At 40.8% G+C, this 16,564-nt stretch overlaps 1 protein-coding gene across 2 annotated transcripts; it reads left to right on the plus strand.

Annotated features, from left to right (window-relative positions):
* Positions 1–1,180: 1,180 nt before the first annotated feature.
* Positions 1,181–16,333, plus strand: LOC106750422 (GTP-binding protein Di-Ras2). 2 transcript variants are annotated; one of them, XM_014630757.1, is made up of 4 exons: positions 1,181–1,555; positions 7,854–8,039; positions 12,540–12,758; positions 14,165–16,333. In XM_014630757.1, the coding sequence occupies exons 2-4, from the start codon at positions 7,902–7,904 to the stop codon at positions 14,396–14,398; spliced, it is 591 nt and encodes a 196-aa protein (XP_014486243.1). In that variant the 5' UTR covers positions 1,181–1,555; positions 7,854–7,901; the 3' UTR covers positions 14,399–16,333. The 2 variants fall into 2 exon arrangements, with proteins under 2 accessions (XP_014486243.1, XP_014486253.1); XM_014630767.1 differs by lacking the exon at positions 1,181–1,555 and having other exon boundaries at positions 7,368–8,039.
* Positions 16,334–16,564: the final 231 nt, after the last annotated feature.

Genomic DNA, 16,564 nt, shown 5'->3' on the forward strand with positions numbered 1-16,564 from the left:
AATAAAAGGTATGGTAAGGTTACGTAAAAAGTTATCACGTGTACACAATGATATTAATATTTACAGAGCTTAAGAGCTTCTGTACAATCACATATATAGGATTTCTCTGAATTTTACCACTACTTTACGTGAAACACTACGTCTCTCGATATCATTCAAATTCAGCGCCCGTACACAACATGGCCGACAGTCACATGATCGATGACCACTGACATCAAAGAAGCCGACAGCTACTGTCGCAACCGGTACGTAATTAAACTGTGAGAAAAACACGAAAATCGGCAGCGAGGGTTCCATTCGCGTCCGTTTCCCCGCGAATTCAGTCTCTCGCCAAATTCCCTCCGCGTCTTCCACACCCCTCGCGACCGAAGTACACAAACGCAAGACCGTCCCGTCGCGCCGTCGCTGCATGAACGGGCGCGCACACTCTCACACGGAGACGCTATTGATTTTCCGCCGCGCTCTTCGCGGCAGTGCGCACGTTTGCACGCACACACACACAGGTACACGCTCATACAAGCACACACAAACAGCGCGTACTTCATCTTCACTTCGAGTGACCGTCGAAGTTCACGTGAGCGTGCGGAGCTCGACGAAGCGCCGAAAAAAAGTGGCAAGCCGACTTGAAAAGTATCCGACGAAGGGAGAAAGAGAAAGAAAGAGAGAGAGAGAGAGAGAGAGGGGGAGAGGCACGACTTGCCCCGCAACGTTATATATTAATTCGCGAGAAATCGGTGGCGACTTCACGAAAGAGAGAGAGAGAGAGAGAGAGACTACGAGTGAGAATCGGCCGTGAAAGTGAAACGATCATCGCGCATCGGCTGGGCTCGCACCTGTGCGCGCAATACCGCCGCGAAGGTAGCCGCGAGCGAGCGACAGCGAGAACGGGTGGGACGCGTACTTCAGGGGGTTGTGACGGCGCGCAGCGCTCTCTCCGCGCTGCTCAGCCGTTTTGCCTCCACCGTCGCCGCGCGCTCTCTCGCTCAGCTTACAAGCAAGTAAAGACGACGACGTCGGTCTCTCTCCCTCTCTGGGTGCGTCTCTCTCTCTCTCTCCCTCTCTCGGGGTGCGTCGTCCGTGTGTGCAGCGCACTCTCGTCGGGGTGGCGAACGCACTCACGTATTCACTCACTCTCACTCACCCACTCACTCACTCACTCAGTTACGGGACGAGCGAGCGAGCGAACGTACTAACGCGAGCACGACGAGCGAACGAGCGACGTCGTAACAAAAGAGAGAGAGAGAGAGAGAGAGTGCTCCGGTATCCGCGAGGCGAGCGTGATACGACGACGACGGCAACGCGAGGAGGAGGAGAAGCGATCGCCGCCGCCTTCTCCGTCGTCCGGTTCGGCCCCCGGTTGACCCGTTTCGGTGCTGCTGCTGCTGCTGCTGTCCGTGAGTTTTCGAGAGAGCGCGATCCGGCGCGCCGCCTGTCCGGGATCCGGGACGAGAGGCCCCAAGAGAGACAGCAGGAGAGAAGAGGAGGAGGTGGTGGAAGAAGAGGGTAGAAGAGGACAAGGGCTCGACGTCTCCGTCGCGCTCTACAGGAGCAGCAGGTTTTTATTAACTCGCGAATAACATCCCCGCGCGCGTTTCTCGCATTTCCCTCGCTTATCCGTGCCTCTTTTCCGATCGTTTTCCCCGTCCCGTCCGTCTGTCCGTTCTTCGTCGTCCTTCCTCGTCGGCGCAGCGTCCGTGACGTGCTCGGCGCGACGCGTCACGCAGCGTAACGCAACGTAAGCGTAGCGTCGCGACGACGTCGAGCACCTCGAGAACGATTTGACGCGACTGCCGCAATCGCCCGGGGGAGAGAGAGAGAGAGAGAGAGAGAATGCGACGAACGCCGCTACTATGTCGATACCGTCATAATAATGGCTACGTTCATGCGGAACGTAATTAATTTGCAACTGTTGGATCTGTTTTTTTTCCCGAGAGCCGAGGATTAGATCGTCCTTTCAGATCTATCAGGAATAATCCAATGTCAGCGCAGAAAACTTCCGACAACTTGCGAAATAAAGCTAAGAAAATTCCGAACGCTGATGATCAGATTTCAGGTGATTTCCAGCAAGGAACACAAAGTGTTCACAGAAAGTGTTATTTTATTGGCTATATATCATCTTAGTAGATAATTTGGATAAATATGTAGACAATGAAATAGCTTCGTGTTCACACTGTGTGACACTGCGTGTTCCCCGCTGGAAGGCACTCTTCGTCGCCGCCTTGCCGGGTCCGCAATTCCCCTCACCGTCGGGTTTCCTGTATTCGCTATATTCGGGATGCTTCTTGCGCGTCAATCCGACGGAAAGCGCGAGGAAAAAGAGCGCCTACCCGGAGGACGCGAGGCGGCCGTCCGTCGGCTGTCGAGTTAACCAGCGTTCGACGCGCCTCCGCCGCGTCGTCCTCGCCGAAGGACGACGTTCCCCCGTGCCGCTCTCTCAGCGAACTCTCGGTGCGAAGACGCTCGTGTCGTCGGTGAGCGTCTCCATGGGATCAACGAAGTCGTTCGTCGTGAAAATCACGTCGTCGTCGTCGTCGTCGTTGGCGGGTTCGTCCGGAGTGTGCACGACGGTTACGACGGTTTCGTGTGACGGATTTCTGCGACGCTGGCGAGAATCCTGCCGAGTCGGAATGTTGATGTTGCCCTGACGTTTCTAAGAATACTTCGTGCTCACTCTTGGGTGTAAATTTTTCACCTCGGGTGGCTTGTAAATTAATAAAACGCACCCCGGACGGGTATCGACGCCCGTTAACTTGAACCCTGAATTCTACGGATTTAGTTTCAACGCTGCAACTTTGTGCAACTCGTTTCGACGCGAAATCACGAGAATTTCAGATGTAAGATTTAAGAAATTGACCAATCACAATTAAGTTTTCTTCTGTAATTCGACTGTGGTTGGTCAATTTCTCAAGTCTTACATCTTAAATTCTCATTGCAGACCCCACTTAAAGTAATCGGTTCGTAAGGTGCCAGATTTTCAGTGACTGTTTTAAAAGACTCCTACATAAGGTTATTATTTAACGAAGAAACATACTTCCCTATAACTTTGTTTAATTAAGTAATAAATATTAATTTTAAGTGAAATCAAAACATACATACATATAATAATAGAAACATAGAGATATTTATTTTTATATTTTTTATTAATTCTTTATTTATACGCCAGTCGAGCTAATAGAAGTGCATAGATAATTAGAGATAAGTGAAAATAAAGAGAGAAAGTAAAGAAACTAAAAATAGAAGTTAAAAACAGGACTTTAACCCGAAGGAACACATAAAAATCATCATATGTCATCTTTAATCGCGAGTTTCCGAATGATCAATCGTGCGTTCTCTAGCATTACGAATGTGTGGATAATATTTCTATCAATATATAGCTAATATTTACACGAGGATTCTTAAGACCTGTTATACGATAAGTCGTATATCAAAGTAGGATGTCAAAACGCAGCGGCCGATAATCCAGTGAGAATTTATTTTGTCGAAAACGAGTTCTCTCAACGTTCTATCAGCTGCGTTCCGGCATCCGACTCCGATATATTTGTTCTTTTTAGCTGAACTCGTTGCACTATTTCAAGAAATGTACATACACATTGAAATATATAAAGCGTACGTACGAGATTATCATGCTTCAATGTGCGTAAATTTCTCGAATCAGTACAGCTAAAAAGAACAGGTCAATATTGTGTAACAAATTTAAGGAAGTAATTTGACAGACTAACCACCTTAAGACATCATCGGAGTCAAAATATAGATAGAATAAATAAATAACATTAAATAATCTGAATAACAATATAATAATCTACACAATCTAGGTAATAATAATCTACAGTATCTAGATAATGACAATTTACAATTTAGGTAATGATCATCTACAATTTTCATAATCTAGATAACAACAATCTACTGTTCAATAAATTATATCATTAGAGTTGAAATGGAAGCTGTTTTGCTGTCTCAGCTTCCACTGTGTCAAAGAATCAAAGGTTTAATGTAGAACCGATATTTCAATTTCGGGCTGCTGGGGGGTGAAATTCGGCGAAGCTGATCGAGGGGCCTGATTCGCGGGGGGTAAGTGTACGCGAGGCGTCGCGATGTGTGTTTCCCGACGATCGATACGGTGTCACGTTATCGTTGCTTACTGTGACCACTGAGTGTGGAGCCGCGAAACGATCACAGCGGCTTTGACGACCTGTCGTGACGTGATCGTCGATCGCGTGGCGAGGACACAACGTGTTCAGCTCTCCGTGCGTATGATGAAATCTGCCGCAATCCTCCGGAAATCAGCCCGGCGCTGTTTATGCTCGTCGAGAGCGAGATCATTCGAATAAAATTCGGGGTCTACAATGAGAATTTAAACTGTAAGCCTTAAAGAATTGATCAATCACAGTCTATCACAGATTACTCCGGGATTAATTAGATTAAAATATCCGTTCGAAATTGTCGAGGACAAAGTCGAAAAATCGTGTGACGTAGGGGCGGGAAGGGGGGGGGGGGGGAGGGGAAAGGAGAGCTGCAGAGCGAAGCCCANCTGCAGAGCGAAGCCCAACGAGACAGCGTACGCGGACATAACGCGGCTTCGTGGGCGAGAGGGTGTCGTCATCGCGAGGAATACGTCACGAGAGCGCGGAAGGGCGGATATAACCTTTCGTGGGTTCAGATTATTAGTCACGTGGGCGAAGCGGAGGCTGCGTGAGCGCGCACGCGTTTACACGGGATGTCGCGAAACCACCGCTCTCTTCTTGCCGCGGATCTGTCGATTGCCGATTCCGGCGCGGAGCCGATTTCTCTCGGCGCATCGAGAAGAAAGAAGCCCCCTGGTTGAAATCTGTGCAGTTTTACTAGACAATCAGTTACTGTCTAGTATTACTATATTCGCATTAATTGCACCAACACTGTGTAGGAAATAGACAAGAGCACGATTAGAGTTTCGTTCAGTACTTGGAGGCAGTTTTCTTGGTAAAAATATGTTTGCAGTTTGCATTGGCGATTGTCCGGTTATTTTCTAATATCACTGCATTTCATAGACGTATCGAAACTGCGCGAAAACTGGAAAAGGACTAAACAGAGTTTCGTTAAGTTCTATACCACACGCACGCGCAATGATAAAAATTATATTATATTAAATTGTATTAAATTTATTGTTCAAAGACGATTCGTAAAACTACATAAAGAATGAGTGAACACGTAGCGGAACATAAAGCAAGCATAATTGTATTGCGACGAGAACACATCGGACTATCTTAGAAACGTACCTTAGATTTCCAGTACAATCGTGGACATAAAGGTTATCCAACTTTTTGTAATAAGTTTGGCAACCTAAAAATGATCCAATGAGAGAATAGTTTTCTCAGAAATAAGCTTCTTATTGGTTCGTTCAGTTATGTTCTGGAACTTATTACAAAAAATCAGATAACTTTTATGTCTACGACTGTACGACGATTTTTATTAACCTTGAAATTACTTACAGTAAGCAAGCATGCACACAATATCCATTATTACTAGCATAAAACTGCCTATTTTATGAGCAATAAATTTGCTCATCAATCAATTGAATAAGTTTTTTGTCAATTATTGCTCAGTTTTTTGGTCAGTAAATGAGTTCAGATTTTGCACATCTTTTGCGCCCAGTAACTACAGGACATATCATCACATCTTAATTAGGATCCCAACAGTTTTATATGCCAGTTACTAGGCAACAGTTAATATAACTGTTCATTAATCGTTTAAAAACTGCACGAAATTTCTACCAGGGTAAATCAAATTGCGAATCATCCCCGAGTAAACCTCGTGATTGGATTTGAGAGACACGTGGTAATTAAAGAGCGAAAGGAACGATTTGAATTGAATGATCTTTCCTCTTCGCCACATTTTCGCCGCTGGAAAATGGTCTCTGAATTGATAACCGACTTAATGAGATTCCTGTGATTGAAAGAATACCTCGATTGATTCCAGAACATCCTATATATCCTCGCGTGTCGTAAGACAGATCGAGCGGCAACCGAGGGTTGCGAGGGGGTTGATTCGCAGAATGGCTGCATACACACTCTCTCTCTCTCTCTCTCTCCCTCCCTCTCCGCACACCTCAACATTAAAAAAAAAATTGGTATTCGTTGCAACTATACTCGCATAAGAGAAAAAAATTATATTTAAGACAATTGTTTGTCTGACAAGGGTTGCTACAATGTTGTGGCTTGTCAATGATAATAACGTTATATATGCATATTGCTGCTGCTATTTTTTGGATTAAAACTGGAAGAAAGATACAGTTGAGGTCGAAAGTAACTAATTTTAGTGAAATTTCTCTCGGTATCTTTCTCTCTTTCCCTCTTCCCCTCCCTCTCACCGAACTTATAATGAAAAAAATGAGGAACGAGAAATTAAATATAAGGAATTAGGAAATAAAATGTTAGAAATAAGTTACGATTTGAAAGGCGATAAAAGGAATATATAGAATAAGATGTAAATAACAACATTTTAGAACGAGATCATCGCTTTTACGATCGACTTTAATCCGACTGTCGGTTTGTACATTGATGATCATTGGACATTTCGAAGGTTAAAACCGACAACTTCTAAATGCTATTATACAATGAAATATTTTGTGTTAAATTCCAACACATTTCACACATCCCAAACGGTTCGTTCACAAATTTTTCTGTTAATTTAACACAAAGTGAATATGTCAAGCAATGAAATAAAATAACACAAATAGTGTATAGAAAATTAATAAATGGCAACTGTTAAGATTGAATAAGAAATAAGGTCGAAAAATAAGATCGAGGGAGAAATAACTGTAAAACTTGTAAATGATCGTAGAGTGTCAGACAGCGAACGAGCGACCGAGTGCGGGTCGCCGATATTGTGCAATCGGTTTGCACAACTTTGAATCGAGTCGACACACGCCGAGTTCTTTTAAATCTAGCGGTCTTCGATTAACCCGGATGTAGTCACCTTATTTTTTTTTACGTAAACGATCACCTGGAGACTTCAGACTCCAATTAAAAGTCACTATTATTAACAAATTATAGTATATTATCAATTGTTTTATAATTTATTATTACTTGGGGGCATTGTAGATATAAATTCACTCGTTACTTTTTGAAGAAATGAGTAGAAATGAAAAAAATTAATTAATATTTAATAACGAAATAAACATATAAAGTATAATTAATAATAATTAATATTTAAGTAACGAAATAAACACATCAAGTATCTTATGACAGTATTTCTAACGAATGAAGATATAAATTTAAAAGCATTATTTTATCGCTTATTTTCGATGGAAAAGCATATTTAAAAGTTCGTAAGAAATAATTATTAAAAAAAAATTGTAAATATATTAAACAACATTCAATGTGATATTGATTTTGTTAATTGTATCATTTAAACAGCTGATATGATTAAGAATATTTTAGACAAAATCATTGACGATACTCTAAAAACAATGCGATGAAAAAGAATTGAAAAATCAAATTTGTTTCTCGATGCGTGAGAATAGTATTTGTGTTTCATTTGACATTATAAATGTCGATTTAACATAGAATTTACTTTCAAATAGTGTCAAAAAGTATCACGTTTCTCGTATTATGTAATTTTCTAAGTAATATGTGCGTTACTTCTTAACATATTCATCTTGGGTTAAATCAACACAGAAATTTGGTTGGACCGTGAAATTAGCACAAAATTTTTTACCATACACGTCGAAATTTAATTCTCTGTTTCCGATTCTCCGTATTTAATTCCCTGTTCCTTATTCTTTTCATCATCGTCCAAGTACTTTCTTTTCTTACTTTTACATCGTGTCTTCTCTCTCTCTCTCTCTCTCTCGCTCTCTCTCTTTCCTCGCACACAAGGGACCCCGAGTGCCGGGGGTTTACGTCGCCGGGACGGCAGATGTCAGGATGCCAGAGCAAAGCAACGACTATCGCGTGGTCGTGTTCGGGGCGGGCGGCGTCGGCAAGAGTTCGCTCGTGCTGCGTTTCGTGAAAGGATCTTTCCGCGAGTCCTACATACCGACCATCGAGGACACTTACAGACAGGTGAGTCGACGACTGAATCGATAAATAATGGTAGAAAAATCTGACATCCCGAGTCGAAATTTCGACGATACTCTGACGCTCTTAAGAATAGTTTGCGCTTATTTAAACGATCTATATAGACTAATAAAAACTCACTTCGACGATATCGGTACTTTTTAACTTCTCTTTCGAACCTTCAATTCTATAGATTGAATTTTAACGCTACCTTCACCATTTTATAATATTTTAACGCTAAAACAGCGAAAATGGAAATTTAAGATTATAATCAGGGTCAAAGTGAGGGGTTATATTATATTATTAGAATTGAAATTGAACTTATTTTACTATCTCAGCTCCTACTATGTTGTAGAATTTAGACTTAATTAAAGATTTAATACAGGGCCAAAATTTCGACTCGGGATAGAATCTTCTGTTCCAACCTCTTTTCTCAGGATTTCGTCGATGTTGATTTTACGAGTACTTAATTGATCGTTCAAGTAAAAAAGAAAAGTGTTTGTCTAATTTTAATCGATTTTAATCAATTTACTGAATTGATCGCAAATATTGTTATTTTGCGAATACGTCTTTTCGTTTGAAAGTGTAACGCAGAAAATTTCGGCATGCGTTTTCTCACTTCTGACATCATTAAAGGAGAACCTGATTTAAGACGCCGAAAAAACGACGATTTTCGCGAAATTTTATCTCAGCAACCACTAAGAGGATACATACATAATTTTAGGGTTGCTTTATGACATCTGTATACAATACAAATATATTTTTTTTATTAAAAAGACGCTATTTTACATTGTTATATTTCAATATATTTAAAAGCACGGCGCAGCCGAAGTTGTTATTTTGTGTAAAGTCTAGCGGATCTAATTTTTATCTGAAATGAAAAACCAAAATTTTCTATTAATCTTTACGAAATGTTACTCTAAATAAACTAAGAAAGTCAAGAAAAAGTGCAGAATTAAAAAAATTGCTTGAGTTTAAGAAAAAACTTGCGATTTTAATGAGAAATTTTCGACTTCTTTATGAAAAAAACAATTGTTTAGTTACATTTTTTTAAAAACGTTTTTCGTTTATCAAGGAGTAGGTTATTAGCTAGCTAAAAAACTTTGTAAAAGGTGAGTCGGTCAAATATTTTTTCTGAGACGTTATACAAATTTGAAAGACGTGATTTCGAGAAAAACGCATTTAAAGTTTTCGATGCGGGTTTTACTATCGATTTATGCAAAAAAGAAAAAGCAAACATTTTAAGTTTGTAAACCAGGCTCCCCCCTTAAAGAAGGACAGTCGCAGCGACTATTCCGGAGCTTTAAGGTTACACGTCATATTGTGTGACGATCTTATATTTCGTGCAACAAATTAACGTATAATCATATATCGCCTAATGATAAAAGCACGTGATAAGTCAACGGCAGGATGTGCTCAAATTATCGCGTCAATTATCACCGCACGATGACACCCCCGTTCATCGTGGGTGATTTGATTCGCACACGATGAGTGTGTTCTCGAAGCAGCCCGATAACGCAAGATTTGCAATATATAGTTATTTGCGTTTCTCGAGTGATGGCAACGTGACAGCAGCTCAATTATGTCTGTGACACCATGCCATCACGATGCGACTATTTCGCCAGCGATCTCCCGTATGTGACCTTCCGTGTATTTTATATACAGGGTGTCCCAAACTAATCTCGGTATATATATATAGACATACGTACATATGTATATACCAGGCGAGGCGCGTCAATTCTGATAGACGTACATCTCCAGAAATATTGACGGCAGAACGGAGTTTTATCAAGCAAACTTGAAGTATCTTAACACGCTAGCTATCACACGAAAAAAAGCAGTTCATATTTGTGGTAAAAATCAGTCCTTGTTAAAATTTTTGTGTAAAACTTCTAACATATCCGTATATGTTAATTTAACATATTGTGTTTAAATTATCTTAATTTAACATATTGTATTCATATTATCAACATTTTGTGTTGTATCGATATCTAATAATTAATATGTGTAAATGTTAAAATAACATATTTTACAATTCAACGTATTAGTTTTATGTTAATTTTTAACACAATATTTGCGTTACTTTACAACGAAATTTCTACGAATTTCGCAACGCATTTCGCGTTCAATGGTAGAATTTGTTTTTCCAGTAATTCCCGAGAAATATATTTTTTCTATTGGACACGAAATGCGTTGCGAAATTCATAAAAAAGAAAGTGTCATGCCCGTTTTGTCCATACACATGTAACTTCGCGAAATTCAAGGTACACACACGCACACATATATGCGCAAGGAGTTATGTGTGCACATTTGATGCAATGACGCCGCTGGTGGGACTCTCGCTGTGTGCGCGACGAGAAATGTGCCGATATATTGTCGATATATTGTCGATGGAATCGCGCGAAACTCGGTTCTGGCATTTGGCTGGAGGCGGTCCAATTCGATTCAGCTGTTCAGCTGGGCGTCCGAATCGAACCGAATGGAAACTTCCAGTCGAATGAAAGATGCAAAATAAGTATTATGGAAACTGTTCGGAAAGATTCCCGATCGCGGAATAATTCCGTTTTCCTCAAAAAATGCAACAAACTGGAATCTAGGAGATGACTGAACTATTCCGATCGAAGTGGTTCAGCTATTTCCTAAATTTCTTGTTGCGTTCTCGAGAGTAACAGAATTACTCTGATCGGGATCGTTATTCCCTAGATTTATTTTTTCGTTGCATTTTCTGGGGAGAACAGAATTATTTCGATCGGAAAACTTTCCGCATGCTTTCGTGATATCCCGGGAAAAAATGATTATATGCAATTATATATAATTATATAAAATCGTATATGAATTTTGCCCATGCATATGGTTACATGTATGATCATATATGTCTATACGAAAGAAAAAAATGACGTTACGTCACTTAATTAAATATCGATATTTATGTGCTGTCGGTAACACAAGTAACCAAAAGCCATTTACTTCGATTGTATTTGCATATAATTCGTAAATAACAGTATTTCTTCGTGTGGACATATATGATTATATAGGGTGTCCCAAATTAATCTCGGTTTCTGCGACGTATAAGTAGAACGAATGAAACTGATCAGAAAAGCAAAATTTCGAGCTATTAATCATTGAAAATCGTTATTTATAGACGCTTCTTTAATCAATAACTCAAAAATGTGTGTGTTATTTGCAAAACGGTACAGAACTTTTTTGTTCAGAGTGGCCTGATCTACAAATATATGACGATTATTGTATCTAACGACAGACATCGGTATATTGGACTTTAATCCTCGGACCTTGAACTTGTTATTAGGTACAATAGTTGTAGATCAGACCATTCGGAACAAAAAGTCTCTCACCATTTTACAAATAACATGCAAATTGTTGAGTTATTAATTAAAGAAGCCTCTATACATGGCCATTTTCAATCAATGATAACTCGAAATTTTGCGTGTTATTTGCATAATGGTATAGGACTTTTCTGCTCAGTGTCACCCGTTCTACTTGCACATCACGGGAACCGAGATTAGTTTGGGACACTTTGTATATAGTCATATATAAGCAAATTTCATATGTGACCTTTTTTTCCCAGGATCTGTAGTCGGAGTACCTGTTATGGAACTATACGGAAAGATTACCGATCGGAATCGTTTAGTCATTTCCTGGTGATTTATTGTATTTTCTAGGGAATAATTGAGCGATTTCTGTCGGAAACCTTTCTGAATAGTTACATAATAAGTGCTCAAGGACTGTATTTTCTGTACACATCTATTACAGTTTATGTACAGTTGCGACAGTAGCTGTCGGCTTCTTTGATGTCAGTGGTTATCAGTCACGTGACTGTCAGCCATGTTGAGGGTTGTATGGACGCTGAATATGAACGGCATCAAGAGACGTAGTGTTTCGCGTAAAGTAATTGTATTCAGAGAAATTCTGTATATGATTATATAGAAGCTTTTAAGGTCCATAAATATTAATTCACTAATCACTATATATACGTAATAACTTTTTACGTAACCTTAACATATTTTCGCTATCCTTTGGAGATGGGAAGAAACTTATTTCATTTTCTCTTCGTCCACAAATATTTTTGCACGTAGCAGGCATACACGAGATACCACCTCTCACATTCATTTTATATTACGATTATAGTATAAATATTATTAAACGTGTTACACATTCAGTTGTGCTGTCTTACTCGCCGGTGTTGCTATGGCAGTCCGCCATATTCTTGGTTTTACAGCCAACGCATGCGCAGAAGAAAATCGAACCCTCAATTTCCCAGCGCTGTCGCAACTATATGTGTTTATACTGTGCATCTATATAATTAAAAAAAAAAAAAGAAACTGCGCAACGGCACTTACTGGTCGGATAGCGCTCGATAGATGTGTGTACAGAATAACAGGCCAGATTCGATTTATTTGCGATCCGAGTTGATTGGTTCGATTCGATCCTAGCATAATCGCACGGACCGGATTCACGAGGGCCGTGAAACTTATGACTATTTCACAGGTGATAAGTTGCGATAAAAACATATGCACACTTCAAATCACGGATACAACGGGATCCCATCAGTTTCCCGCTATGCAACGGCTCTCCATAAGCAAAGGTCACGCCTTCATCTTGGTGTACTCGGTGTGCTCCCGGCAAAGTCTCGAGGAACTGCGACCGATTTGGGCCGTGATAAGGGAACTGAAGGGCCAGGATATCTCGCAGATACCAATTATGCTGGTAAGCATACTCGTTCGCAGCAAGCGATGCCGGCAAGCCCGGAAATCCCTTCCGGTTTTGATTCGCGTTTCGGGAAGAATCCAAGAGATCCTCCGACTCGATCCTGTTTTCTTCTTTATATTTAACGCGTTGACCACCGTGACTCGATGCTACGAGCTCATGAAATTCGAATACCCACCATTTGACAAGCATTGACGGCATCAGATATGCATGACGTCTGTGTAACCGGACGAAGCTCTCCGAGATTCATCTTGGAGAGTGAAGTGAACGAAGCCGGCCGAGCGGGATGAAAGGTGCGCTGAAAGAAGGATTTGGTAATATATAACAATATTTGGTAACTATTACTAAATAATTCGATGAAACATCGCGGGCTAAACGTTCGGCAACAGTTACGAAATAATTTGATCGGATGAAGTAAATATATAGTTTTAAGAATCAAGATTTAGTCGCTTGAACTATACATTTAGATCATTAAACTAAATTTTGGTAATTAATACCAAATTTTGATAGCTAGAAATGAGATATATTTGGTAACCATTACTAAACATCTAGTCCGTAAGGAAAATTATTTTCAGTAATTATCATTTTGCCAAAAGAAATTCTATCGTTCTACGTAAATTATCTTAAGATAACTTGACATTTCTATTTCATTTCGATGATACTTTTTTCACTTCATATGTGAAGAAATCCTTCTTAGCTTCGACCTTGTAGTCACCTCCATTCGACTATTGACCGCAATCCGTGCTGTTTTACTTCAATGATCAAGTAGAAACCGATAAGTCCTACAAGCTCTCGTATCTTTATGTCTCGTCTTTAAAATGTATCCTTGTATGAAGAAAGAGAAAGAGAATAAAGAGTGAGTGAGTAAAAGGAAGAGAGAGACGGAGAAAGAGGAGAGAGAAAGAGATAGGAGTCATAAATGTTTACTAATAGTTACCAAATATTTTTTAAGAATGGAAGTGAATGATTTTGTATCACTTACCAAACATTTAACAATAATAATTAAACGTTTAATAACAGATGTTAAATATATGCTGGTAATTACTAATTTATTCAATTTTATTTAATTTCATTTAATTTAATTAATTTATTTAGTTGATTCACCTCTGAATAAAAGTCGTTTATACTGCCGGGCGAACTAAATACTCGGTAATTAATATCAAATTTCGCAACAATTACTAAATATTCTCGTCGCAATCTCTAAAAAAACTAATTGCATTTGGTAAGTATTACCAGTCCTTTTTATCAGTGTAGTTTTCGTGGGAGCTGCTTTTTGTTTATCCGTGCACGAGGAACGCGCTTCCACGCGAGATCGTGCCTGATCCTGACTTCCTCGCCCCTCCCGAGGACGATCCGCCCGATCTGTCATCCTCTCAGCGACACCGTGTGCTTGTTCCGCGCTGTAGGTCGGCAACAAGTGCGACGAGAGCCCTTCTGTTCGAGAGGTATCGATGAGCGAGGGTGCGGCCGAGGCTGCTAACTGGGGCTGCGGCTTCCTCGAGACCTCCGCCAAGACGAATCACAACGTCGACACTCTGTTCCGGGACCTGCTCACCCTCGAGAAGAACCGCTCGGTGTCGTTACAGCCGGTGCAGAGCAACCACGCGATCAGACTCAAGGAGAAGTGCGTCGTCATGTAATCCGCCGATGTGTGTGTGTATCCAGCCGCGTGTCGCGAGCGGAGAAGAGAGAGCTCGGGGCGAGGTTCGACCGAGAGGATGCCGTTGGTGACCCGGTTCGCCCCCAGGAAGTCCCGGGAGCTCCCGAAACCCGCCGAACGGCCGTCCAAGGAGCCTTTTCGGCCGGACGACGGCCGACCTCCCCGAGAGAGACTTTCGTCGTCTTCAGTTCCCGTTAAACGCTCCCCGTAGATCGCCCGAGCATCGCGTCGACATATGATTTCTCTCCTCCTCGTGCTGAGAGGATCGGGGATTCCCGCTCTCTTATTTTCCTTTCTTCCGACTCCGCCGTGTGGGATCGTACGCGATCATCCCGAAGGTCGACCGGCGAAGCTCGACCTGGACAAGAGGAAGCGGAAACTACGACCACTGTCGCCGAGAACATCGCCCTGTTATCGTCATCACCGCCACCACCACCTTATTATGGTTGCGTGTCTCTCTCGGCGCCAGAAACACGCTGGTGCGTGTGATCGTAACCGGAACTCGAAGGGGATACGACGATCGTCGTCGACCGCCGCTTGTCCACTCGTCGGAGTCTCACCCGGTATATTTTCTAGGGAAGAAGGAGGGGCTGGGATTTACTTGTCGCGAAAGGAGGAATACTCACTCTCGCTCTGCGTCAGTTACATATCTTTTCTAAGGTATCTTACCGTATGTATGTGTGTCAACTTGTCGATATTTTTTATCTTGAATATTTCTTATACGAATAAACGAGGTACAGCCGCATCGACATCGATTACTATTATTATCTCGGTAATTGCTAGCAGTATAATGGTAATAATAACGAAATAAGTCGCGATCGACGATCTCGATTCGTCGAGAAAGGGTGGGAGAGGGGGGGAGAGGTGTATTCGCAACGATTAGAGTCTTAGATAGAAGGGGGTGGAATCGAGTGGGGAGAAGCCACATTGAATTCGATGCATCGAAAATACGCCGTTTTTTTCCATGGAGATAAGGAGGAGGGAGGCTCAAATTGTCGTTATGGATTGCGCTTTAGTTGGGATACGTTGTGATGTCAAGCTTTTGCTGATTGATAAGCAAATGCGACGACGCAACGCTCGAGCATTCACGAGAAATTCGCACGTGAAGTTCTCTTCGCGCGTTCGAGTTTTCGTCCGGATTTTCTTTCTTCTCGACGTGAATTTTTGCGAAATGTTAGTTTCAATAACGATCAGGCATGGCATGAACAATTTATATAATTTATATAAGTACGCCAAGAAATTATAATTTAACGTGATCAACGTATGTAATATTTCTCACACGCATATCTTAATGGAATATGTAAAAATGTAAAAATGTAAAAAATTCGACATATGTGTCTTTCACTTTGTTTCATCGGCTGCCATTAGCTGTACGACTAACTTTTCAAAGACGTTTCATTACATTTTACACACAACTTGATTAGTTAGAGGAAACATTTTGTGCAATAAACTTTACGTGCTACTTGATAGGTTGGTAGAAAATGTCGCCACGATAGTATCGCAATGCCGGCTAAGTGCCGACGACCGTCAAATAAATTATTTAATCCGTACTTTTCACTTGGCTAAACTACACTTGAAATTCCGTAATTTTACAATTTTACAATTTATTTTTCGGCGAATCGGAAGATAAAATTCACAGCGCAAAATTCGCAGGATAACCGAGCGCATACCAGTCTCTAATATTTCTGCCGTTTCTCCGAGCTGGCGATCAGAACGATGAGAGCAAAGTCCTCCGTAAATATTTCGAAAGCTCCACATTCGTGAACTTCGGAAGATTTTCCACTTACGAAGAAACAGAACGGTCACACTTCGCGATTCCTCGCGAATTTCGCGAGATCCGCGAGAACCACAGCGCGAATATTCCGCGTCTTTTTTTTTCTAATTTTTTTTCACCCAATTTTTATTATTAATAATAATTATTTTTAATTCAATTCTATGTTTTTATATCTCTCTTTGAAAATCAAATTTTTTTATTTTCAATTATTATATTTCTTATTATAATTAGAGGTCTTTTAGTTACTTTTCTATATTTTTCCAGATTAATTTCTAACGATAAAATATCCTCAATTTTTAAATTCAACTCTATATTTAATTTATTTATTTTTAATACCGTTACTCTTCTTATATTAATTTTTTATTTGAATCA

Source organism: Dinoponera quadriceps, unplaced genomic scaffold, assembly GCF_001313825.1.
Source record: "Dinoponera quadriceps isolate SergipeBrazil2010 unplaced genomic scaffold, ASM131382v1 scaffold227, whole genome shotgun sequence".
NCBI classification, from domain to species: Eukaryota; Metazoa; Arthropoda; class Insecta; order Hymenoptera; family Formicidae; genus Dinoponera; species Dinoponera quadriceps.

Excerpts from the sequence above, each read along its gene's own strand:
- LOC106750422 (XM_014630757.1), top strand. The coding sequence starts at position 7,902 with ATGCCAGAGCAAAGCAACGACTATCGCGTGGTCGTGTTCGGGGCGGGC. Across the intron at positions 8,040-12,539 it reads TCGAGGACACTTACAGACAG|GTGATAAGTTGCGATAAAAA; the intron begins GTGAGTCGACGA and ends ACTATTTCACAG. Across the intron at positions 12,759-14,164 it reads CGCAGATACCAATTATGCTG|GTCGGCAACAAGTGCGACGA; the intron begins GTAAGCATACTC and ends TCCGCGCTGTAG.